General features: G+C 35.4%; 2 protein-coding genes and 1 long non-coding RNA gene across 7 annotated transcripts; all 3 read right to left on the reverse strand.

Annotated features, from left to right (window-relative positions):
- Positions 1–433: 433 nt before the first annotated feature.
- On the reverse strand, positions 434–23,160 carry LOC140817774 (dihydrolipoyllysine-residue succinyltransferase component of 2-oxoglutarate dehydrogenase complex 1, mitochondrial-like). 5 transcript variants are annotated; one of them, XM_073177557.1, is made up of 15 exons: positions 23,098–23,160; positions 22,801–22,883; positions 22,637–22,711; positions 22,137–22,197; positions 22,025–22,052; positions 6,091–6,161; positions 3,845–3,922; positions 3,698–3,753; positions 3,421–3,465; positions 3,041–3,331; positions 2,837–2,931; positions 2,040–2,130; positions 1,852–1,962; positions 1,300–1,494; positions 434–964 (listed from the first exon to the last, which is right to left on the reverse strand). In XM_073177557.1, the coding sequence occupies exons 2-15, from the start codon at positions 22,849–22,851 to the stop codon at positions 773–775; spliced, it is 1,440 nt and encodes a 479-aa protein (XP_073033658.1). In that variant the 5' UTR covers positions 22,852–22,883; positions 23,098–23,160; the 3' UTR covers positions 434–772. The 5 variants fall into 5 exon arrangements, with proteins under 5 accessions (XP_073033658.1, XP_073033660.1, XP_073033661.1 ...); XM_073177559.1 differs by having other exon boundaries at positions 22,801–22,873; positions 23,098–23,159; XM_073177560.1 differs by having other exon boundaries at positions 6,094–6,161; positions 22,990–23,151.
- LOC140817776 (uncharacterized) lies at positions 6,168–19,233 on the reverse strand. The gene is made up of 3 exons (XR_012114889.1): positions 18,405–19,233; positions 7,542–8,317; positions 6,168–6,817 (listed from the first exon to the last, which is right to left on the reverse strand). It is a non-coding gene; the product is annotated as an uncharacterized lncRNA (long non-coding RNA).
- A 1,657-nt stretch (positions 23,161–24,817) lies between the features above and the next one.
- On the reverse strand, positions 24,818–25,405 carry LOC140817828 (uncharacterized). Its single transcript, XM_073177619.1, has one exon. The coding sequence runs from the start codon at positions 25,403–25,405 to the stop codon at positions 24,818–24,820; it is 588 nt and encodes a 195-aa protein (XP_073033720.1).
- Positions 25,406–25,643: the final 238 nt, after the last annotated feature.

Consider the following 25,643-nt stretch of genomic DNA (forward strand, 5'->3'; position numbering starts at 1 on the left):
TTTAATTTTATACAGAGGCAAAAACTTGTGTGAGACGGTCTTACAGATCGTATTTGTGAGACGGATCTCTTATTTGGATCACCCATGAAAAAGTATAACTTTTTATGCTAAGAGTATTACTTTTTATTATGAATATGAGTAGGGTTGACCCGTCTCACGGATTATGATCCGTGTACAGATTATCTTGTTAAACTATACCATAAATTTACTTATACGTTATATTTAAAATTATTAATGTATCACTACAATTTTTTAGAAGTTAGTTCATCCAATTAATTTACACAAAGGTTACAAATCTCGAATTTACTTTTCACCCATCAAATTAATTTTATGACAAATTATATAAGAATTTCGTTGTAAAATACAAATTTCCAATTAGCCATGCATTCCAAGCATAGGCACGAATGAGCCATGACATCCATATAAACAAATAAAACAAAAAACAGATTTTTATAATAATATTTAAAGCAGATATATCACACTTTTTTGACTAAATAATCACATAGGCACACATCAGTTAACAAGAACAATCCTTGTAGAACAATATATGGAAGGTTTTGGTAATGGGAAAGAGAAATACATTTGGAAGAGTGAATTTAGAGATCTCATTCAAATTTGAACACAGAACGCCGCAACAAGAATAATTTTTACTGCATTCAGCGATCACTACAAAACTTTCATGCATTTATTGGAGTAATCTTCTGAACTCGATATTGTTCGAAATCAGGTATAATAGCATATTGAACTGGAAGTACCTTCAGCCACAGCGTCTTCATACGTCCAACAGCAGCCTACGAGGATCCTCCACGACGTCTTTGATTCTTCTCAAAAAGAACACTGCCTCTCTCCCATCAATAAGCCGGTGGTCGTATGTCAGCGCAATGTACATCATTGGTCTTGGTACTATGTTACCTCCGACAACCATGGGACGGTTCACTATTGAGTGCATTCCGAGGATTGCGGACTGCGGTTTCAAAAGAAATATGGTTTGGTTAATCATAAAAGTGTCGAGTGAAACAAACCATCCAGCAAACCAAAGAGACAAGTGGTATAGCAATTGGTTTTCCGTGACATAGGTGTTGGATTCAAGTCCCACTACTTGGTAAGCGTGATATAAAAAATTATAATAATCAATTGATGACTCAAGGGAACCCAACCAGTTAGCCCTGTGGAAGTCGCTCTTCACATGTTTGACTGTCACATTAGATGCTCGTTGAGTTATATTTTTTCACACAAAACCAAACTGAATTATATTTTTTTTCCACAAAACCAAAACATGAGCTTGAATTAGGAACAAACCTGAGGAGGATTGATGATGGGAGTACTTAAAAGGCTTCCATAGACGCCGCCATTGGAAATTGTAAATGTGCCCCCAGCCATTTCATCTATTGAGATGGTGCCGTCATTGGCTCTCTTTGCTAGAGTGTTAATTGCCTTCTCGACTTCAGCGAAATCCATTCTTTCAGCATTGCGGAGAACTGGAACAACAAGACCCTATGGAGATCTAAAGTTAGCTAATTAGCCAAGAATATTTTTATTTTAGATGGGTACCCGCAAATACATGCTGTTAGTTATGTTGCTGCCGAGGTAACTAGCTATACTCAATTTTGTGGTTGATCATGCAGACGGATTGACTAGATATGTCTTAGACATATTAGATCTTGTTTTCTAAAAACTTGTATACTCGCGCATCTCTTCTGAAATCTGAATTTACCCTCTGGTGACCTAGCCCAACTTCAGAAGGCGAGAAACCATATATGAACTATTTCATTTAGTGAAGTATTAAATTTAAACGAATCATTTCTTCTTATGACGTGTTGACAATAAATGAAACAAATTCTAAAATCTTGCCTTTGGGGTACCAACAGCGATACTGATATCGACATAGTCTCTATAAATGATATCATCGCCATCAATAACGGCATTCACTATTGGCTGCTTCTGCAAGGCACTGATAGCTGCCTGAAACCCATAGAGAGCATCGTTATTTAAAAGTACGTAAAGTGAAACTTGAACAACACAACAAGACATCAACATACTTTCACAAATCCTGACATTAGTCCCAGTTTCACTCCATGTTTCTCCAGAAAAGTGTCTTTGTAATCGGAACGAAGTTTCATCAAATTAGTCCTGTTACAAGAAAATAAGTGTAAAATGTCATGATTTGATCACCCAGTTTAAAAGAACATGCAACTTCCTCACTGGCTGTCAAGTAACAGAGCAAGTTCCTTACTAATTGACAGTAGAGAAGGATCAACATTCAGAGACACATTAATGGCATTTGATGAGATAACAGGTAAGATCTTTCCCAAACGTAATTCAGGAACATAAGATCAAATTGGAGTCAGATAAATTAGCTTGCATTAAATGTTTTAACTTTTAACTGTTTAGCTGAACAATAGAGGGTTGTCGTGACAATGGAAGTTCAGATATCAACAAGCATTTAGAAACTACAAATCCAATCAATGAAAATCAGATGCCTGAATTAAATTAAATATGCAAAAGAAACAGATATTTTAGGACTGTCTCCATCCAATCCCACATAAAAAAAAAATTAAAACACACAAACTCTCCACACACCTCCCTCTGTCCAAGAACCAACCACAACCAAAAATAATTGTGGGCAAATTTATTCTGTAAAATAGTAGTTTTAGATTGTACGATTGCCCAGTTGGAATACTCCAACCCCAGCAAAGTGAATTATTTCAAACATGACTAGCCTATTGATATAGAAATCTTGACTGTGGGATGCATTCCAATTGGCTCTTTAACCGAGAAGTTCATAAAACCACAACATAGAGCAAATAAACGAAAACCATCACAGCACATAACTTACATGTCAACTTCGTTGAATGTCGTCAACAATGCAAATGTGTTCTGGGAATCTTTCAATCGTGTGGCAACCCGTTTTCTTAGCCTTGTCATAGGAACCTGTCATTAGAGAGGATTCAAGAGTCATACTCTCAAACATATCATAAGAATAGGATGATAAAACTGTTAAAGAGCACCAGTATCTTTCAGTTAGAAAACTGAAACTCACTCGTCTTTCCCTCTCTTTAGGAGGGAGCTGGAGTTCCGTCGCTGAGGCTTTGGAAGGTGGTAAAGAACTTCCTTTAGGCTTTTCTAATACAGGTTTTGTCTCCACTTTAGGCTTTGGGTCCTCTTTGGGCTTTGGGTCCTCCTTTTTATCTTTAGCAGGAGATGGTGGTGGAGCAGCTTTGTCAGATGGCTTATCATCAGATGGTGCTACATGTGTTGCACCTTCACCAGATTTCGATATAATCGCGACCTTGGTGCCAGGTTCCACAGTATCTCCTTCCTTAGCCGTGAGCTATAGAAATATGAAGAAAAAGAAAATAAACAACAGTATCATATCCAAGGAAATAATGAAGTACCAGTCCAAAGTCAAAGAAGTTGTACCTTTTGGATCACACCTGCTTCAGGACTATTGACATCCATAGTGACCTAGGATGGCAAATAATTGAGGAGAAAACTGTCAGGTCACATGGTACTATAAAAGCTTCCAACGTCAAAAAGATATTTCAATTAGATGCTGCAAATAAAAGCCGCAAAAATTTGCACCATATTCCTTTTTTTACTAGTGGGTAAATGATGATGATTATTTATACTTTCAAGAATGGTTTTAACAGAAGCTGCTGGCTGCAAAAGTAGGAAAATATTTCTTCGTTACAGGTACCTTATCGGTTTCAATCTGAGCAATGGGCTCATCAACCTCTACTCTGTCCCCAGGTTCTGCACAAAACACAATGAGGCTATGGATTTGGCCATCATATCATAATTCTCAAGTGAAAAAGAAACTTGCCACACAGAGAGAGAGACATACTTTTTAAGAATTTCGCTAATGTGCCATCAGTTATCGATTCACCCATGTAAGGGACAACAGCATCAACAAGATCGCCTCCTGTTCAAGTATAGACAAGAGAACAGTTCAAAAGCAAGATGAAATTAGAGTAGAGTAGCTTTCCTGCACGTAGATACATTCATCCAAATTCATTATGGAGTAGCTGTATCCCACTTAGGGGTGCCAAAATTATAGTACTCGCATTTCACCGGATATCATGAGAATAAAAGCCACCACGACTTCAGGAAGCAGAGTGATTCTATGTCAGCCCAAATGCGACTACACTTACCATTAGCATTCATCCTAACGTTTTGCAAATTAGATAAAGCGATGGTGCTTTCAGAATTTTACAAAAGACATTTAGATATGATATGCAAACAATGTCCTGCTTTTGCATTTATTTTTAGCTAATAACCCATGTTGTCAAGGGCGCAAGGCACACCGAAACGCACAAGGACCATGGAGCCTGAGGCGCAAGGCGAGCGCCTTACCAAAGCAAGGCGTACATTTTTAAATGTTTTAAAAAGCATATTTATATTAGAATAAATGTATTAAAATATGAAATAATTAAGTAACAATATCAATCGAAACATAAAATAATTAATAAGTTCATAATAATTAGTAACATGATTAAAAATTTTCAATTATCCAAATCAAGTTCATCTTCTTCCATCAAATCATCAGAGTCTCCAGAACTTTCGGACTTATATTTTTCTTAGACTTCATAATTTTCTTAATCAACATCGATTCTTCTTCCTTTTAATTCAAAAGATGTGAAATCGGTTTTTTCCTAGAAGATTTAGATGGAGATGTTCTTACCTCGTTCTTCTGTTCAGTGCTCTCTTCTTCTGATCCCAGCATTGGAGTGTTAGGTTGCTAGGGTTTGGGTTTGGGCTTTTTGTTTTAAACAAGTAATTAATAGTCCAAGCGAGCACTTAGGCTCGCCTTAGTGAATCAATGTGCCTGGGATCTCGCATAGGCTAGGCGAGAGATGCTCGCCTTTGACAACTATGCTAATAACTGAACTCGAGAATAAGAAAATGCAAATAGTCCTCAAAATATCATATAAATATAGTCCTCTAAATATCATATAAATATAGTCCTCTAAATATCATAAAAATGAAAAACCAATAGTTGTCAAAGGTGGCCAAGACCCTACGTCTGGGATGTCAAGCGCAATGATTCATCAAGACGAGCCTGGACTAGCCTTGGAAATTCTCTCAGGCGCGCTTTAGTGAATTTTTTTTAATTACTTGTTTAAAACAAAAAAGGTCAAACCCAAACCTTTGCAACCCAACGCTACGACACTGAATCAGAAGAACAAGGGAGAGCATACATCTAAAACAACAAGAAATAGATCGATTTCACATCTTCTGGATAAAGAGGAAGAAGAAGCAATTGTTGATCAAGAAAATTATGAAGACCAAGAAGAATACAAGTTTGAAAGTTCAGGGGACTCTAATGATTTGATGGAAGAAGATGAACTTGATTTGAATAATTGAAGAATTTTAATAATGTTACTAATTACTATGAACTTATTAATTATTTTTTGTTTTGAGTGACATTTTGAATTAATATTTTAATATATTTATTCTAACATAAATATATTTTTTAAAAAATTAAAAAATGTGCGTCTTGCTTAGGTAAGGCGGGCGCCTCGCCTTGTGGCTCCATGGCTATTGTACTTCGCCCTTGACAATTATGGACAAACCATAGGAGACATCCCCACAGTATTAGCTATTCAATGTCAACAATCTTTCCTGTACCTAAAGCTGTTAGAATATTAATTTGAAACAAATACATCAACTGATCAAAGAAAAACTGAACTCTGAACACCAATCCATTCATTTCCCACTCATGTCTTGGAGAGTGACCATCTTAAAGCCATAACACAGGGTTATATGCGTATGAATTTAAATAAAATTTTGCTAATCTTCTATCTCTAGAAAGAGTTCAAGATGCTATGACACAAGAAGTCAAAATAACCAAAATAGGTCATTCATCATCATTCCAATTCTTTTTATTTCTTTTGCTACATTAATTTGATGAAACTTTTACATTCACAAAGTTAAATGCAATCCCAATAATAGTAACATTAAATACAAAGATCACATTTAAGCAGTTCATGGGAATATTATCAAGGTTGCCCAACCTAACAAGTTTTACCAATTCTGCAAGGAAACAGGTACGCAGGAGAAGAGAGACTGATGTTCAAGAGAATTTTATACCACCGTTTGAACAGAATGGCCTGCTCCAGATTTGCAAGGTTACATGTTGCTGAAGACTGCTTACAGCTTCCCTGCAAAGTATGCAAAGCATAAAATTTATCAGCTAAGAATTTTTTCGACCAATTGCTTATCTTTCTCCAGTCTTTTCCAACCCAATTAGATGAGAGGAATTGTTATTAGTTCTCATAACAGAAGAAAGTAGAGAGCAGCAATAATGTCATTCGGAAATCCGTGCTCCATGACCACCAGATACCAACTATGGTAGGTTCAGAATCTTCAGATGATATCTATTACTATATATTAAACTTAAGCACCCTAGAATAACGATTTAGCATGTTTGGTGAACCAAATTTCAGAATTCCATAAATGTACCTACCATTTTCGCACGAAAATACCCTTCCTCGTCCCATAAAAAATGGGGATAAACTACCTCCATCATCCCACAAATTTCCTCTAACCCCAAATAACTACCCCTTTCCCTGATTTTCATGGAAACCTCCATCGAAAACAGTTTTAAAGAAGTTGTCAATAAGAGATAATGAATTATGCACTATATTACATAATTATCCAGCTGATTCAAAATATTATGGACGTAATTGAAGATTTCATTTTTACTTTTTTCACTGAATTAGGTATTCTGTGAATTATGCAGTCGAATGGACGATTTTGATTCTATTTCCTTTTCAAATTTTGGTATTTTGTGAACTAATGCGTTTATCATCATGTTCTAAAATGCGCCCTAGGTGCTGGCAGCGACCTACCACACCGAGAAGGTGCTAGGCGGCCAGCCTAGGCGTCTGGGCGCGTCTAGGCGGGCCTATGCGGGCCTGGACACCCTTAAATAGACCTGATTTGTTTTGAAAAAAATTGTTTGGGGATTTAATATTTTAAAGCCTAATTAAAAGTTGAAAAGAGGCTGCTCTAAATCTAACGCAACACCAAAGAAATCGAGAAGCCTGATGGGAAATATTTACATCTCCGGTCTTGTGAAGCAGCAGCAATGTCTTTCTTCTACCTCTTTTTTCTTTCGGTTTCTTGCATTTCTTGATATATCTGCCTTTGCTACCTCAAGTACATGAAACAGATTTGAAGAATTTTCATCACTGATTCTAGTATCATTTTATTATGCAACTTCCTCTGGTTTTATCGTTATCTCAATCTCTCCGTTTCAATCATCCGTGCATCGCACGGGTTAAATACTAATTATGCTTAATATGTTATGGCTCTTGATGTATACGTGGATTTTGGGCAACACTAATCATGCAGTACTAATATATGGATCTTAATATATTACGGCTCTTAATGGCTAATGCATAATTTTTTCTCTTAATTTTGCTTCTTGGAATCAAACAAATTTTGAGAGTAACAATGATTAGCAATCCATCTGAATTCTTTCTTATTTTATAGAGATGACACAATAGATTATAATTCTTATTTTATAGAGATGACACAATAGATTATCTTCATTTTGGAATCCAGGTATTCTGCAATTTAGTTTCAGATATTGAAGGTTAACTTTTTCATTTTATCTTATGCATTTTGTATTCAAAGAATTTCCAACAACAAAAAACCTCTATTCTTCAGTGTCAATTTAGGCAAGATATTGTATTTAGATTTCCTTTCCTCAGTCTAAAAAAATCATATTTATGTGGAAATTTTTTGTGGTCTTTTAGTTTGGTTTTGTTAGAAAAGTGAGAATTTACTAGACTTGGGGTTTGATGATGCGGATCTGGCATTTGTTAATTTGCAATTTGTGCACAGGTACAAGTAACAATATATGAAGTCCTTCTTTCTGCTTTCGGATGGATATTTTTCGACTTCTTAAATTTTGTATTATTTTTATTTGTTTGTATACGAGTTACGACATTAATCATGTCATCCAATTTTACAAACAATTGGATTACAATTTTGTGTGACAATTTTAATATTTCAGAAGTAAATGTGGTGGTTCCATATTTTCCTACTCTACTAAGAGCAACCACAATGGGTGTTACCCTTTCTCCATTGTGAGTGGGCTTTATAACGCCCACTCACAAGAGAGAGAAAGGGGAGCGTTCATATATTTGAACGCCTCTCTGTCCGCTTATTTTTTTAAAAAAATTGGACATTTAGCGACAAAAACCGTCGCTGGACATTTAGCGACGGTTTTTGAAAAAACCGTCGCTATTTGCGACGGATCTTCACAAATCGTCGCTGAACGCGGGCCCCACACACGTGATGATGTTTCCTTAGGGCACCCGCATTCGTTATTGTTATAACACCAACCACCTCATCAAAAATCGTAGGGTTCACATGCCACATATATTCCATTAACACATCTATTTTCCCACATTCATTTTAACATTCACACTCATTATTTGTAGGTCCCGCTGTCCACTCATTCATCTTATTCTTACTTTAAATTAAATAAATTCAATTTCAAATTTTTTAAGAAATTTAAATTATTATTATTTTATATTAATAATAATATGTTTTATATATTTAGTACGTAAAATAATTTAATTTTATGAGTGTCATTTATTTAAAATTTATTATAAACCTAAAATAAAACGGTACAACATATAATAATAAATAACAACTTGCATAAAAATAAAAGAAAATAAATTAAACTTAAGAGAAGATGCAAAATACTAATTCAAGGATTGTTGTATTGTGACCAAATATGTTCAACTAAGTCGGCACGAAGTTGATGATGCACATGAGTGTCACGTATTTTGGAATTTGTTCGGAGATATTCATGAAATCCTCGGTTTGAGCCCTGGACGGGTTGTGCGGGTTCGTCACCTTCATCGTTGTACCAATTTGTCACGTGAACCCCTTCATCTTCGACAATCATGTTATGTAAAATAATGCATGCTAACATAATATATTTTAACTTTTTTCTGTACCAATAACGAGCCGGACCTCTGACAATTGCCCATCGAGCTTGGAGCACCCCAAATGTTCGTTCAACATCTTTTCTTGCAGACTCTTGTTTTTCCTTAAAAAACCTCCTCTTTGGATCCTCCGGGCAAGGAAAGCCTTAACGAAAGTGGCCCATTCCGGATATATTCCATCTGTTAAATAATACCCCTTCGTATATTGAGTCTCGTTGACCATGAAATTAATCTCTGGTGCATTTCCTTGCAAGACGTTATTGAATATGGGAGATTCGTACAACATGTTAAGATCATTACGGGAACCGGCGTCACCAAAGAATGCATGCCATATCCACAAGTCTTGAGACGCGACCGCTTCAAGCACGATTGTCGGTGACCCCTGGCCTTTCCAAGCAACTGGGCATTTTTTCCATTCCCAGTGCATGCAATCAAGACTGTCCAACATTCCAGGGAACCCGTGCCTTTCATCATGCATTTGAAGAAGACGTTGAACATCATCAGCATTTGGCTTCTCAAATATCGATCACTAAATAGTTCAACCACATATCCGCAGAACTTGAAAAGACACTTGATGGCAGTTGATTCACCAATGCGTAGGTACTCGTCAAGATGGTCGGCCGGGACTCCATACGCCAATTGACGAATTGCAGCAGTGCATATTTGTAGTATTGACAAGCCTTTTCTTCTCGCAGCATCGTCTCTTTGCTGAAAATACGGTGAACGATCCTCAAGTGCATTCACTATTCGAAAGAATAACTCTCTTCGCATGCGAAATGGTCTTCGAAATATTTGATCTGGATACACCGGGTTTGTGGAGAAATAATCATTGAAGAGCCTCGCATGCCTGGCTTCACGATTTCTTTGGATGAACCTTCTTCTTCGCCGCATCACGTTATTACTTTGATATGCTTTAACTATTTGTCGACTTTGTTGAAGTATCAATGACATTAGCTCTTTCCCGGATCATAATCTTCGTCATCAACTTCAACTTGGACTTCGTTTTCACTTGTCGAGCTAGAGGTTGAACTACTGGAATATTGAGACATTTTGGAGTAAACAAATTCAAGTGTATGTGTTTGCCAAATGGTATGTTTGTAGAATGAAGAATTGTATAGTTCAAGGTGTCTATTTATATTGAAATTTGCCACGGCTATATTCCGACGGCTACTTTGCAACGGCTATATTCCAACGGCTACTTTCTAACGACCATATTTGCAACGGCTATGTTCCAACGACTACTTTGCAACAACTGCATTAATTGATCGGAGAGTTACATTAACAAAAATGAATATTACAATGAATGAAAATTCCATCTCCCCCTAATCTCTTGACATAGACATTCGTGGATGATAAGTTGCTCATATGTCATTTGCGAAGTATCCTTCGAAAGGATTGCATATTCCTTTAGTTGAACTTTGGCCATAGCAGCTTTTGCTTTCATCTCCTCTACTTCGAGTTGTTTTTGTTTCATTTCAACTTCAACTTTTTTCATGCTTGTATATTCAGTAACCTTTGCAAACATATTGTACAAGTTTGTTGGCATACACTCCATGTCCGATCTCGTTTTACCTTTTCCTTTTCTTTTTGCTGTCTTCTGACCCATTGGACGATTTTCTTCTTCGTTTAGGTCTACATGTAGACTCGCATCTTGGTTGGATGACGGGTTGGTTGCTCCCGACTCCGAGGTCCTTGCCTTCTTCGTGCTAACAAGGTGATCAACGGACTGTGGAGTAAACATTGGACGGTCTTTTACGATCCTCCACACATGCTCAAGATTAAATGCAATGCCGTTATTTTCTTAATGATATTTTTCATACGCAAGTCATAGTATATCCTCATCACTGTGGCCACTACGATATGCACTATGAATATTATTGTAATTTGCATTGAAGCGATATACTTTTTTTTGGATGGTATTGTGCCAGTGCGATCGTATGACACTTGCACTTCTATTGGGTGTACCATAGTTGTCAAGGGCGCAAGGCGCACCGAGGCGCACAAGGGCTCTGGAGCCTGAGGCGAAGGCGCAAGGCGAGGCGCGCGCCTTACCGAAGCAAGGCGCGCATTTTTTATTTTTTTTAAAAATATATTTATCTTAGAATAATATATTAAAATATAAAATAATTAAGTCACAATGTCACACAAAACAACAAATAATTAATAAGTTAATAACAATAAGTAACACAATTAAAATTCTTCAATCATCCTTAGAAGTTACGTTTGGGGTTGGTTTGGGCTTTTACATTTAAGTTACTATTAAAAAAAAACAGAGAAGTTGCATTTTCGAAATGCAACTTTTGTGTTACTGAATTTGTTTTTTAAAAAAAGCAACTCAGGCGTGCTTAAGGCGCGCCCGAGAGCCTTTCCAAGGCGAGCCCAGGCGCGCGCCTGGGCGAGCCTTTGTGAATCGTTGCGCCTGGGATGGCCCCAGGCGCAACACCCACGCCTGGTGGCGCCTCTCGCCTCAAGGCGAGAGGCGCTCGCCTTTGACAACTATGGGGTGTACCTGCGGGACGACTGTCATTGTAGTAGCTTGCAACACGTCCCCAGAAAGCTTCCGCCTTTTGATCATTGCCGATAATTGGGTCATCGCTGATAGTGACAAACGATCTCGCTAAGACCTCGTCTTCAACCTTTCTCCAAGTTGACCGTTTTTTTACCCTCAGCGCCAGAATCCACTTTTACCAAATTTACAACTTCAATTGGGGATTCACGGTCAAACAATTGAGTCTCTGGGACGAAAGTCGGAGTGGCCGGTTCATTTTCCGTCGGAGAAATAAATGACATACTGGTTGCATGTGGATTAGATGGATAGTTTGGTGGATATGGATTATATGGATAATTTGGTGGATATGAATTATAAGGATAATTTAGTGGATATGGATTATGTGGATAATTTGGTGGGTATGAAAAATATGGATAATTTGGTGGAATTTGCGAATTTTGGGAAGAATTATTTTCTTCCGGATTTTTTGGATAATTCACGAAATTTCTAAAAAACCCTCGGTAATTTTCATCCATTTCGGAACAAAGTAGGATTTAAGAAATTTTTAAAAAAAGAATTTAAGATGATGAAAATAGAAGAGAAAAGATTTTTGGAGTGAAGAATAATATGTTTTGATGTTTGAAATAATTTGTGTAGTGTGTGAGTATTTATAAATGAATATATATTTTTTTTTATTAAACTAGCCGTTAATTAGCCGTTAAAACAATTTTTTAACTTTATAAATAAAAACAACCGTTAGTTTTTAATTTAACATTATTTTTAATTTATTTTAATATCCGAATTTCTTTTTAAAAAATTAAAATTTGATATTTAAACCAATACATTAAATAACATTCTTTTTTAAAAATGAAAATTTTGTTGAAAAATAATGTTTAAAATGTGTGTATTGAATATTTGAATGTTGAAAATAAGAGTTGTAAATATTGAAAATTAGTGTGTGATGATGTAGGTGATGATGAATTTATTTTTGGATTATTTGTAAAAAATTTCTATAAATAGATCTCTCATTTGTGAAGAAAATCACAATTGAGTAGAGAGAAAAATATTATAAAGTGTGTAGTTTGGTAAAATTTGAGAGTTTGCGATTTTTACTTTTTACCATAAATTTTTACTTTTTCACAACACGTTATCAGCACGAAGCTCTAAAAGTCCTCCATATTTTCCAAGCTCCAGACAGAAGAAAAAAGTAACAAAAATAATAATATTTATTTTAATGTGTATATATTTAATATATAATATAATGTTATTATTAGAAATAATAAAAATAAATTTTTCAAAAACTTGTTATAAATCCTGGGAGGATGTTAAGACGACATCCCACACTCCCGGTAAGGGATACAACAAGTATAAAAGCCTATAAGGTTTTTAAACAAAATAACTTATGATATCTCATTATAATAATATGATATGATATACATAATTATTTAAACATGACTAATATTATATACACCATATTATTACCATAAAATTATACAAATACATACCTTTATTTTTTTGTACACCAACGGTCATAAACGGTAAAAACGGCTAGTTTTTGCCCTATAAATATGATCTCACAAACACATTCAATCACTCCAACTTTCTCTTCTTCTCTAAAAATTATTCTTCATCAAATTTTTCGAAGAAAAATGAAGATGGCTTTCTCAAGGTTATTTTTAATTATTTTGGTTATCATACCACGAGTCTTTTATTTATTGGAGAATATCCTCCTCGTGTCTTTTCTTTATTTATACGAATGCTTGTATTTGTTGTTTATCCATTACTTTGTATTGCAATATTCATTAACTAATAAAATGCATCGTAATTTTTTTAGTACCACCATGTCAAATTTGAAAAAGCTCGAATTTGTTGCGCTCGACATCACGGGAAAAAATTATATGCCATGGACTCTCGATGTAGAAATGCATCTTGAGTCATTGGGTCTCAGCAAGACCATTAAAGAAAATGGTATATCTTCATCACAAGAAAAAACAAAAGCTATAATATTTTTGCGTCGACATCTGGATGAATGTTTAAAATGTGAATATCTCATTGAAAAAGATCCCATGGCTCTGTGGAAAGGATTGAAAGAAATATTTGAACATATAAGGTAAGTTATAATTCCGACCGCCCGTAATTAATGGAATATGTTAAGATTCCAAGATTTTAAGAAAGTCAATGATTACAATTCAGCGATGTATCGAATAATCTCGCAGCTAAAATTTTGTGGACATGAGGTCACAGAATCGAAAATACGTGGAAAAACATTTTCCACATTTCATGCATCAAATATTACTCTACAACAACAATATAGAATACGTGGATTTGCGAGATATTCTGAACTTATCGTCTGTCTTCTTGTGGCGGAAAAGAACGAGCTATTAATGAGAAATCATCAGTGGGACCCACTGGATCAACAGCATTTTCAGAAGTAAATTCTGTAAGTAAAAATGAATTTAAACCTGGAAACCAAAATCAAATTCAAAGACAAGGTTTTGGTCGAGGTCGAGGTCGTGGTCGTGGTCGTGGTCATGGACGTGGAATTGGTCGTGGTCGTGGACGCGGTCGTGGTTTTGAAAATAATCGAGATAGTTACTTTTATAACTCATCTCAAAAGAGCGTCACAAACCATCCACCGAAAAGGCATCATGAGAATAGAGTGTTAATGATAATCACTCAAAAAGAATTGAAAGTACTTGTTTTAGATGTGGTACTCCAGGACATTGGTCCCGTATTTGTCGAGCCCCTGAGCACCTTTGCAAACTTTATAAAGAATCAATAAAGAGAAAAGAAAAGGAGACCAACTTCACTGAACAGAGTGAACCTTTGAGTGATTCAACTCATTTTGATGCCGGAGATTTTCTAATTGATTTCTCGGACAATAATCAATTTGCTGGTGGAATAAATATGTAAAATATTTTATTTTTACATGTACTCGTTGATAATGTTTTATCGTGTGATATATTTTTTACATATGTATTGTATTGTATTTTATTTTTATAAATGTATTGTCAGTAATTTTATTTCATTGCATATTTTTTTTTGAAGTTCAAATATGGAAAATGCTATGAACAAAGCTGAAGTTTGCATACCCGATAGTGGTACAACGCACACTATCCTCCGAGATAAAAGGTATTTCTTAGAACTAAAACCAACAAAAACAATGGTGAATACAATATCAGGTCCTGTAGACTTGATTAAAAGATGTGGTAAAACACAATTTTTGTTACCTAATGGTACAAAATTTTTGATCAATGATGTTTTATATTCACCACAATCGAAAAAAATTGGTTGAGTTTTAATGATATATATTCCCATGGGTATGATACTCAAACAATAAATGAAGGGAATGAGAAATATTTGTATCTTATCACATACAAATCAGGAAAGAAATATGTAGTTGAAAAACTACCAATGATATCTACTGGATTGCATTATACATATATAAGTCCAATTGAATCAAACATGGTAGTTGATAATTCTTCATTACTGATCAATTGGCATATGATCGATTAGGACATCCTGGTTCAACAATGATGCGAAGAATTATAGAAAATACACATGGTCATCCGTTGAAAAACCAGAAGATCTTTCAGAATAATAAGTTTCAATGTAAAGCATGTTCTCTTGAAAAACTTATTATAAGACAATCACCAGTCAAAATCCAAACTGAAACACCAATATTTCTTGAACGTATTCAGGGTAATATTTGTGGACCAATCCATCCACCATGTGGACCATTCAGATACTTTATGGTATTGATTGATGCCTCCAACAGATGGTCACATGTATGTTTATTGTCAACTCGAAATGTTGCATTTGCAAGATTCCTTGCTCAAATAATAAAATTGATGAATCAATTTCCCGATTATACAATCAAGAAAATTAGACTTGATAATGCTGGTGAATTTACTTCCCATACTTTCAATGATTATTGTATGTGTATGGGAATCATTGTTGAGCATCTTGTTGCTCATGTATATACACAAAATGGATTGGCTGAATCATTGATTAAACGTCTGCAAATGATTGCTAGACCAATGATTATGAAAACAAAGCTCCCTATTTCTATATGGGGACATGCAATTTTACATGCTGCTTCATTAATTCGCATCAGACCAAGTGCATATAATAAATACTCCTCATTGTAGCTTGCATTTGGTAAAGAACCAGACATTTCTCATCTGAGAATTTTTGGATGTATGGTGTATGTGCCTATTGCACCACCGCAACGAAAGAAAATAGGACCTCAAAGAAAGATTGGAATTTATATCGGTTATGATAGTCCATCGATCATTCAATATCTTGAACCTCGGACAGGTGCTGATTGTCATTTTAATGAGAAAATCTTCCCAATGTTAGGAGGAGAACAGAAACATACCGAAAAAGAAATTACATGGTATGTATCATCATTGTTACATCTGGATCCAAAAACAAAACAATGTGAAAAAGATGTACAACAAATTGTGAACTTGCAAAGAATAGCAAATCAAATACCAGATGCATTTGCAGATACAAAAAAGGTAACTAAATCATATATACATGCTGCAAATGTCCCTGCTCGAATTGAAATTCCGAAAAAACAAATTGAAGATACTCATGATGTCATTAAACGCCTGAAGCGTGGAAGGCCAGTCGGTTCCAAAGATAAAAATCCTCGAAAAAGAAAATTCATAGAGAAACATGATGATCACAAAATAGAGAATGATGTTCCTGAAGAAACACATGATGATGATGTTCCTGAAGAAACACATGATGATGAAAATGTTCTGTCAGAACCACAAACTGACGAGAATCATGAAATCTCTATCAATTATATTAATACTGGAAAAATATGGAACCGAAAAGATATAGAAGAAATTGATGATATATTTTCTTATAATTTACATCATAAATGATAAAGAAGATCATGAACCAAAATCTTTTGGTGAATGTAAAAATCGACAGGATTGGATAAAATGGAAGACGTCATCAAGGTTGAATTGGATTCGCTAAATAAACGTAATGTTTTTGGACCTATAGTCTTAACACCTGAAGGTGTAAAACCTGTTGGATACAAATGGGTTTTTATTCGAAAGCGAAATGAGAAAAATGAAATAGTAAGATATAAAGCTCTACTTGTTGCACAAGGTTTTTCTATAAGGCCTGGAATTGATTATGAAGATACGTATTCTCCCGTGATGGATGCAATTACGTTTCGGTATTTGATTAGCTTGGCGGTATCTGAAAATTTAGAAATGCGTCTTATGGATGTTGTTAAAGCTTACTTATATGGATCACTTGATAGTAATATATATGAAAATCCCCGAAGGATTTAAGACGCCTGAAGCACAAAGTTCAAAATCCAGATAATGTTATTATGTGAAATTACAAAGATCATTATATGGGTTAAAGCAATCCGGCCGAATGTGGTATAATCGGCTAAGTGATCACTTGATGAAAAAGTGATATGTAAATAATTCAATATGCACTTGTGTTTTCATTAAGAAAACAACATCCGGATGCGTAATTATTGTTGTATATGTTGATGATTTAAACATCATTGGAACGAATAAGGAAATTCAAGAAGTTGTGTCATATTTGAAGGAAGAATTTGAAATGAAGGATTTTGGAAAAACCAAGTATTGTCTGGGTTTAGAACAAAAAGAATGTGGAATATTTGTTCACCAGAAAAATTATACAGAAAAGATCCTTAAACGTTTTAATATGGATAAATCAAATCCTTTAAGTACTCCAATGGTTGTTAGATCATTCAACATAGAAAAAGATCCATTCCGTCCATTTGAAGATGATGAAGATATTTTTGGTCCAGAAGTACCATATCTAAGTGCTATCAGTGCCCTTATCTATCTTACAAATTGTACAAGGCCTGATATATCTTTTGCCGTAAATTTGTTGGCAAGATTTAGAATATATCCAACAAAGAGACACTGGAACGGAATTAAACATATATTCCGTTATCTACGAGGAACGACAGACTTGAGACTTTTGTATTCAAAAGATGCTAATCAAGTATAATTGGTTATGCCGATGCTGGATACTTATCTGATCCACACAAGCCACATTCCCAAACTGGATATGTATTTACTCGTGGAGGCACTGCAATTTCTTGGCGTTCACAGAAACAAACGCTCGTAACAACTTCAACAAATCATGCCGAGATTATTGCAATACATGACGCAAGCCGTGAATGTGTATGGTTAAAATCAATGAGCCAACATGTCCAAATCTCATGTGGATTATCATTCGACGAGAAGCCTGTGATACTATATGAAGATAATGCTGCATGTATTGCTCAAATGAATGAAGGATACATAAAAAGCGACAGAACTAAACATATTTCTCCTAAATTCTTCGCATTCACCAAGGAGTTTGAGAATAATAAATGTATTGATATTCGTCACATTCAATCAAGTGAAAACTCATCAGATCTCTTCACAAAGGCACTTCCTACGACAATATTCAGAAAGAACACATATAATATTGGGATGCGCAATCTACGAAATGTGTGAAGAATTGTTCGTGTCAACATGAGAGGGAGTTTACGTGACTGCACTCTTTTTCCCCTACTATGGTTTTTATCCCAATGGGTTTTTCCTAGTAAGGTTTTTAACGAGGCAGTATAAAAACACGTAATGAAGACAATTATTATGATCATCATCACAAGGGGGAGTGTTGAAAATTAATATTTAAAATGTGTGTATTGAATATTTGAATGTTGAAAATAAGAGTTGAAAATATTGAAAATTAGTGTGTGATAATGTAAGTGATGATGAATTTATTTTTGGATTATCTGTAAAAAAATTCTATAAATAGATCTTTCATTTGTGAAGAAAATCACAATTGAGTAAAGAGAAAAATATTATAAAGTGTGTAGTTTGATAAATTTTGAAAGTTTGAGATTTTTAATTTTTACCATAAATTTTTACTTTTTCACAACAAATTTAAACCTTATTTAATGTTATTTAATGTATTGGTTTAAATTTTAAATTTTCATTTTTTAAAAAGAAATTCGGATATTAAAATAAATTCAAAATAATGTAAAATTAAAAATTAACGGTTGTTTTTATTTATAAAATTAAAAAATTGTTTAAACGGCTAATTAACGGCTAGTTTAATAAAAAAATAATATATTCATCTATAAATATTCATACACTACACAAATTATTTTAAACATCAAAACATATTATTCTTCACTCCAAAAATCTTCTCTTCTATTTTCATCATCTCAAATTCTTTTTTTAAAAAATTTCTTAAATCCTACTTTGTTCCGAAATGGATGAAAATTACCGAGGGTTTTTTAGAAATTTCGTGAATTATCCAAAAAATCCGGAAGAAAATACTTCTTCCCAAAATTCGCAAATTCCACCAAATTATCCATATTTTCCATACCCACCAAATTATCCACATAATCCATATCCACCAAATTATCCTTATAATTCATATCCACCAAATTATCCATATAATCCATATCCACCAAACTATCCATCTAATCCATATGCAACCAGTATGCCATTTATTTCTCCGACGGAAAATGAACCGGCCACTCCGACTTTCGTCCCAGAGACTCAATTGTCCGACCGTGAATCCCCAATTGAAGTCGTAAATTTGGAAAATGTAGATTCTGGTGCTGAGGGTAGAAAAAAATTGTCAACCTGGAGAAAGGTTGAAGACGAGATCTTAGCGAGATCGTTTGTCACTATCAGCGATGACCCAATCATCGGAAATGATCAAAAGGCGGAAGCTTTCTGGGGACGTGTTGCAAGCTACTACAATGACAATCGTGCCGCAGATACACCCAATAGAAGTGCAAGTGTCATACGATCGCACTGGCACAATACCATCCAAAAAAAAGTATATCGCTTCAATGCAAATTACAATAATATTCATAGTGCATATCGTAGTGGCCACAGTGATGAGGATATACTACGACTTGCGTATGAAAAATATCATTAGGAAAATAACGGCATTGCATTTAATCTTGAGCATGTGTGGAGGATCGTAAAAGACCGTCCAATGTTTACTCCACAGTCCGTTGATCACCTTGTTAGCACGAAGAAGGCAAGGACCTCGGAGTCGGGAGCAAGCAACACGTCATCCAACCAAGATGCAAGTCTACATGTAGACCTAAACGAAGAAGAAAATCGTCCAATGGGTCAGAAGGCAGCAAAAAGAAAGGGAAAAGATAAAACGAGATCGGACATGGAGTGTATGACAACAAACTTGGACAATATGTTTGCAAAGTTTACTGAATATACAAGCATGAAAAAAGTTGAAATTGAAATGAAACAAAAACAACTCGAAATAGAGGAGATGAAAGCAAAAGCTGCTATGGCCAAAGTTTAACTAAAGGAATATGCAATCCTTTCGAAGGATACTTCGCAAATGACATATGAGCAACTTATCATCCACGAACGTCTATGTCAAGAGATTAGGGGGAGATGGAATATTTAATTTTCAGTTATTGTAATTTTCGATTATTGTAATTCTCATTTGTTATAATTTTCATTCATTGTAATTTTTATTTTCGTTAATGTAACTCTCCGATCAATTAATGCAGTTGTTGCAAAGAAGTCGTTGGAATATAGCCGTTGCAAATATGGTCGTTGGAAAGTAGCCGTTAAAATATAGTCGTTGCAAAGTAGCCGTCGGAATATAGCCGTTGCAAATTTCAATATAAATAGACACCTTGAACTATACAATTTTCATTCTACAAACATACCATTTGGCAAACACATACACTTGAATTTGTTTACTCCAAAATGTCTCAATATTCCAGTAGTTCAACCTCTAGCTCGACAAGTGAAAACGAAGTCCAAGTTGAAGTTGATGACGAAGATTATGATCCGGGGAAAGAGCTAATGTCATTGATACTTCAACAAAGTCGACAAATAGTTGAAGCATATCAAAGTAATAACGTGATGCGGCGAAGAAGAAGGTTCATCCAAAGAAATCGTGAAGTCGGGCATGCGAGGCTCTTCAATGATTATTTCTCCACAAACCCGGTGTATCCAGATCAAATATTTCGAAGACGATTTCGCATGCGAAGAGAGTTATTCTTTCGAATAGTGAATGTACTTGATGATCGTTCACCGTATTTTCAGCAAAGGGAAGATGCTGCAAAAAGAAAAGGCTTGTCACCACTACAAAAATGCACGGCTGCAATTCGTCAATTGATGTATGGAGTCCCGGCCGACCATCTTGACGAGTACCTACGCATGGGTGAATCAACTGCCATCAAGTGTCTTTTCAAGTTCTGCGGATATGTGGTTGAACTATTTAGTGATCGATATTTGAGAAGGCCAAATGCTGATGATATTCAACGTCTTCTTCAAATTCATGATGAAAGGCAAGGGTTCCCTGGAATGTTGGGCAGTCTTGATTGCATGCACTGGGAATGGAAAAATTGCCCAGTTGCTTGGAAAGGCCAGTTTACAAGAGGCCATGGGTCACCGACAATCGTGCTTGAAGCGGTCGCGTCTCAAGACTTGTGGATATGGCATGCATTCTTTGGTGTCGCCGGTTCACGTAATGATCTTAACGTGTTGTACGAATCTCCTATATTCAATAACGTCTTGCAAGGAAATGCACCAGAGATTAATTTCATGGTCAACGAGACTCAATATACGAAGGGGTATTATTTAACAGATGGAATATATCCGGAATGGGCCACTTTCGTTAAGGCTTTTCCTTGCCCGGAGGATCCAAAGAGGAGGCTTTTTAAGGAAAGGCAAGAGTCTGCAAGAAAAGATGTTGAAAGAGCATTTGGGGTGCTCCAAGCTCGATGGGCAATTGTCAGAGGTCCAGCTAGTTATTGGTACAGAAAAAAGTTAAAGTATATTATGTTAGCATGCATTATTTTACATAACATGATTGTCGAAGATGAGGGGGTTCATGTGACAAATTGGTACAACGATGAAGGTGGCGAACCCTCACAACCCGTCCAGGGCTCAAACCGAGGATTTCATGAATATCTCCGAACAAATTACGAAATACGTGACACTCATGTGCATCACCAACTTCGTGCCGACTTAGTTGAACATATTTGGTCACAATACAACAACAATCCTTGAATTAGTATTTTGCATCTTCTCTTAAGTTTAATTTATTTTCTTTTATTTTTATGCAAGTGTTATTTATTATTATATGTTGTACCCTTTTATTTTAGGTTTATAATAAATTTTTAATTTTAAATAAATGACACTCATAAAATTAAATTATTTTACGTACTAAATATATAAAACATATTATTATTAATATAAAATAATAACAATTTAAATTTCTTAAAAAATTTGAAATTTAATTTATTTAATTTAAAGTAAGAATAAGATGAATGAGTGGACAGCGGGACCTACAAATAATGAGTGTGAATGTTAAAATGAATGTGGGAGAATAGATGTGTTAATGTAATGTGTATGTGGCATGTGGACCCTACGATTTTTGATGAGGTGTTGGGTGTTATAACAATAACGAATGCGGGTACCCTAATGATTCATTGTGAATGCTTGTTACCTAAACAAGGAAAAAACCATGGAAAAATACTTGAAAAACATTAATGTAGATCACTAACCTTTTCGGAGTCAAATTAGTTATGTGTCCTGTGACGAAACAGAAATGGATAGAAATCATCAAACTAGATCAGAGGCCATGTAAATAACAGTTTGAACTATACATGCACGTACCAGCCAAAGGGAGGCAAGAATAACTCTGAACATGGCCAATACCCCTCTCGTAACGTATGATCTATTCACACGCTCATAACAAAAGGGAAAATTGAGTGAATACCCAAAATCAATCTGATTAGTTTCATCGAAATTATAATAGAGCACAACTCAACCATCTATATCACTCCAATATACTATATTGTTGTAGTAGCATATGATTATCATTCACAAAACATCATCTCATATAGCTCCCACAAATGGAAGAGCAATACAAAGGAAATACAGTTAGGCTTGATACTGATTTAACGAATCAAAAAGTATATATTATATAATATGAAAGATTAACTCAAAATGAATACCGAAGTGAGTCTACAACTAATAAAATCTAAAATCGCATCCCATCAGCATCGCTAACACAAACTAATTCAAAACATGAAAAGAGAAATTCGCCATCACCATTTCACACCCTCATCAGGTCATCCACGCTTCTATATCAATACATAAACCAGTGAAATTACCTCCTCCGAGAAGGCGGAGCAAGTTCTTGATGTAGAAACAGCAGGACTAATTTTACCCAACGAAATCCCAAAAGCCTGCCCCAAAAGCAACTGAAACGTGTTACAACAAGACACACACGTATAAAAAAAATCCACTCACATAAAAAAAAAGAGAGGAGAGTTACCTTAGTAGACGAGGCACCGGACGCGGCCTTCCGCCTTAAAACACCCAACATCACGCTTTTGATCTTTTACCACCTGAAAACCCCTAAATAATCAAAACCCACAACGAAACAGTCAGGAAAAATGCAAAACAAGCAGATCAAATCAAACTACATGGAAAATGCGTTACAGATCTCGGAAGCGACGCTTACCAAAAATGAAAAAAGCGGAATCGGGGCTTGATTGACTATCAGAAATAGGGTTTCGATAAATGTGATGGGGAAGCTAGAAGAAAAGTCTGAATTGAGGGGAAGAAGTACCTGGAAAAGTAATAGACCCGTCCCAACTCCCAAATATGTATGAGATCTTTACCAATAATGAAATCGAATGCACACCTCCAGCTTCAGTATATTCGTTTTATTATTACCTATATATCATGTTTAAATATCGGTAAATTATTGAAAAATATATCAGTCAATATCTATATCTATGTTATCTATATTATTTTATTAAATTTGAGATATTTAGAATAATTAAATTTGATATCATGGTCTATTTTAATAATTATATATATTAATAATTTGAGTTAAGATTTAGTACATAGCCTCACTTTTTTAAGGAATAGTATCTAGCAATGCTAAAATTATAGTTTTAACTCCTTAAAAACCCAAATTTACATTTTTGTCCTTTATTATTTAAATAAATATATTATTTTATCCCAAAAATTACATATCACGCCCCGAAACTCGGGATTTGACACCGGCGTCGTTTAACAATCACACAATTGAAACGACCAGCCTCGTAGCATAGTATAAACCGAAAACCAGTTTATTATTCATAATTTCTCTAAAACCAATGTCTTTACAATTGAAATAAAATAAAGTTGCGGAAACGTCTAACATAAAATTTAAATTTGCTAACATCAAAAAAATCTCTAATACTAAATCTCGAAATAACAATTATTCACCAGCCCCAAAATTGTTCAGATTCTTCTTCTTCTACCTGTTCTTCGGATTTATCTAGAGAAGGTTGTAAGGGGTGATTATTTTGGGAAATACTCAGCAAGTGGGGGGAATATCGAGCACAATAAGACAACATGCATTATTTTCGAGAATAAAACATGACTTGCATACATACTTCATAAACATGCATAACATTGACCCAGCCACTGTGATTTATCTACCTTCTATGGTTTACTGATATCAGTCCCTAATTTTTACTCCTCTAAGGGGGCGAGGCCGTATAACGGTTATGTCCCCCATCACGTAAGGGTACGTCATGGTTGGGATTCCCCACCCATATACAGTCGATTCCTCACAGTGTTTTTAAAATCATATGACAACACAAAAGTAGAAGAAATATTGTACTAGACTATTTAATAATTTTTTTTCCCAAAATTTCGAAAAAAAATCCCATATGCATAACCGAAATTTTAAATGTTTAAAATAGCCCACTTACTTTAAATTCTTGGAGAAAAACGTGAAAAAGACTAAGATTGCTTGCACAGGAATTTTCGAAAATTCCTCTTCGACGGCTGGACTGCGGCAGCGCTTCGCTGTGCTCAAAATTCCTAGGGAGACTAGAGGCACAAATCTCGAAATTTTGAGTGATATGAGGTGCGATTTTCGAGTCTACAGGGCCCTCCTATTTATAAGGGTTGGCTGCTATCGTGATCAAGAGTTTTAGTGCGTTTGAATTCTGAATCAATTCTAGGATCATGATATAATCGTGATATTGGTTGAAATCTAAATCTTCCATTCCTAATTTTCGAAAATTGCATGATTCATACACTGTAATTTCGAATTCTAGGGATTTAATTATCTCTTGTTTGATCTTTTATCCCGGTATCTCAATATCATCTCAAATCGTAGACATTTATCAGCTTATATATTTTTTTTTCGAAATTCCTTAATAAATCCTTAGATTGATAACCAAAAATTATCTCTTATATTCTGACTGATTTAATATTCAAGATTACACCATCTTAGCATAATCAATTTATTAATTTGATATGATCATGATACTCTGAAATCTCGGGTTTTACATCCCTCCCTCCTTATGGGAAGTTTCGTCCTCGAAACTTGGGTTGACTTGGTCTATGAAGAGGTATGGGTACTGGTTCCTCATCCTTTCTTCAAGCTCCCACGTAGCTTCTCTTTCCGTGTGGTTAGACCATTGCACCTTGACGTAGGGAATGATACGTCGTCTTAGTACCTGGTCCTTGGTGTCCACGATTCTGATGGGAACTTCTTCGTACTTCAGCTCTTCTCCCAAGTTGCTTTCGGTCATGAGCAGTTCTACTTCCAACACGTGGCTTGGGTCTGAGATGTATTTCCGTAGTTGGGACACGTGGAAAATGTTGTGAATTCTAGACATGTTCGGTGGCAGTGCTAACATGTATGCTAGTGTGCCCACCTTTTCCAAGATCTCAAAGGGTTCTACATAACGGGGGTTCAGCTTCCCCGCCCTACTGAATCGGACAACTCCTTTCATAGGCGAGACTTTTACGTAGGCCTTCTCGCCAACGTTGAATTCCACTGGCCTTCTTTTCAAATCTGCCCAACTCTTTTGTCGGTCTTGAGCTGCCTTGAGTTTCTCTCGGACAATTCTAACCTTGTCCACTGTCATCTGGACTAGCTCGGGTCCCACTATGGCTTTCTCCCCCACTTCATCCCAATACAGTGGTGACCGACATTTCCTTCCATACAGAGCTTCGTATGGAGCCATCCCAATACTGCTGTGATAGTTGTTATTATAAGCAAACTCGATCAATGGTAGATGATTGCTCCAATTGCTACTGAATTCTAGGGTGCAGGCTCGCAGCATCTCTTCCAAGGTTTGAATTGTTCTCTCGGTTTGGCCATCG

This window comes from Primulina eburnea, chromosome 17 (assembly GCF_022965805.1).
Source record: "Primulina eburnea isolate SZY01 chromosome 17, ASM2296580v1, whole genome shotgun sequence".
NCBI lineage: Eukaryota > Viridiplantae > Streptophyta > Magnoliopsida > Lamiales > Gesneriaceae > Primulina > Primulina eburnea.

What these genes read in the sequence shown, in the direction of transcription:
- LOC140817774 (XM_073177557.1), bottom strand. Translation starts at nt 22,851, where the DNA reads ATGTTGGGTGTTTTAAGGCGGAAGGCCGCGTCCGGTGCCTCGTCTACT. An exon ending in CTCAGATTGAAACCGATAAG is followed by an intron (nt 3,466 to 3,697) that starts GTACCTGTAACG and finishes TTGCCATCCTAG; the next exon opens with GTCACTATGGATGTCAATAG. An exon ending in CTAAAGAGAGGGAAAGACGA is followed by an intron (nt 2,932 to 3,040) that starts GTGAGTTTCAGT and finishes CTCTAATGACAG; the next exon opens with GTTCCTATGACAAGGCTAAG.
- LOC140817828 (XM_073177619.1), bottom strand. Translation starts at nt 25,405, where the DNA reads ATGACAGTGGACAAGGTTAGAATTGTCCGAGAGAAACTCAAGGCAGCT.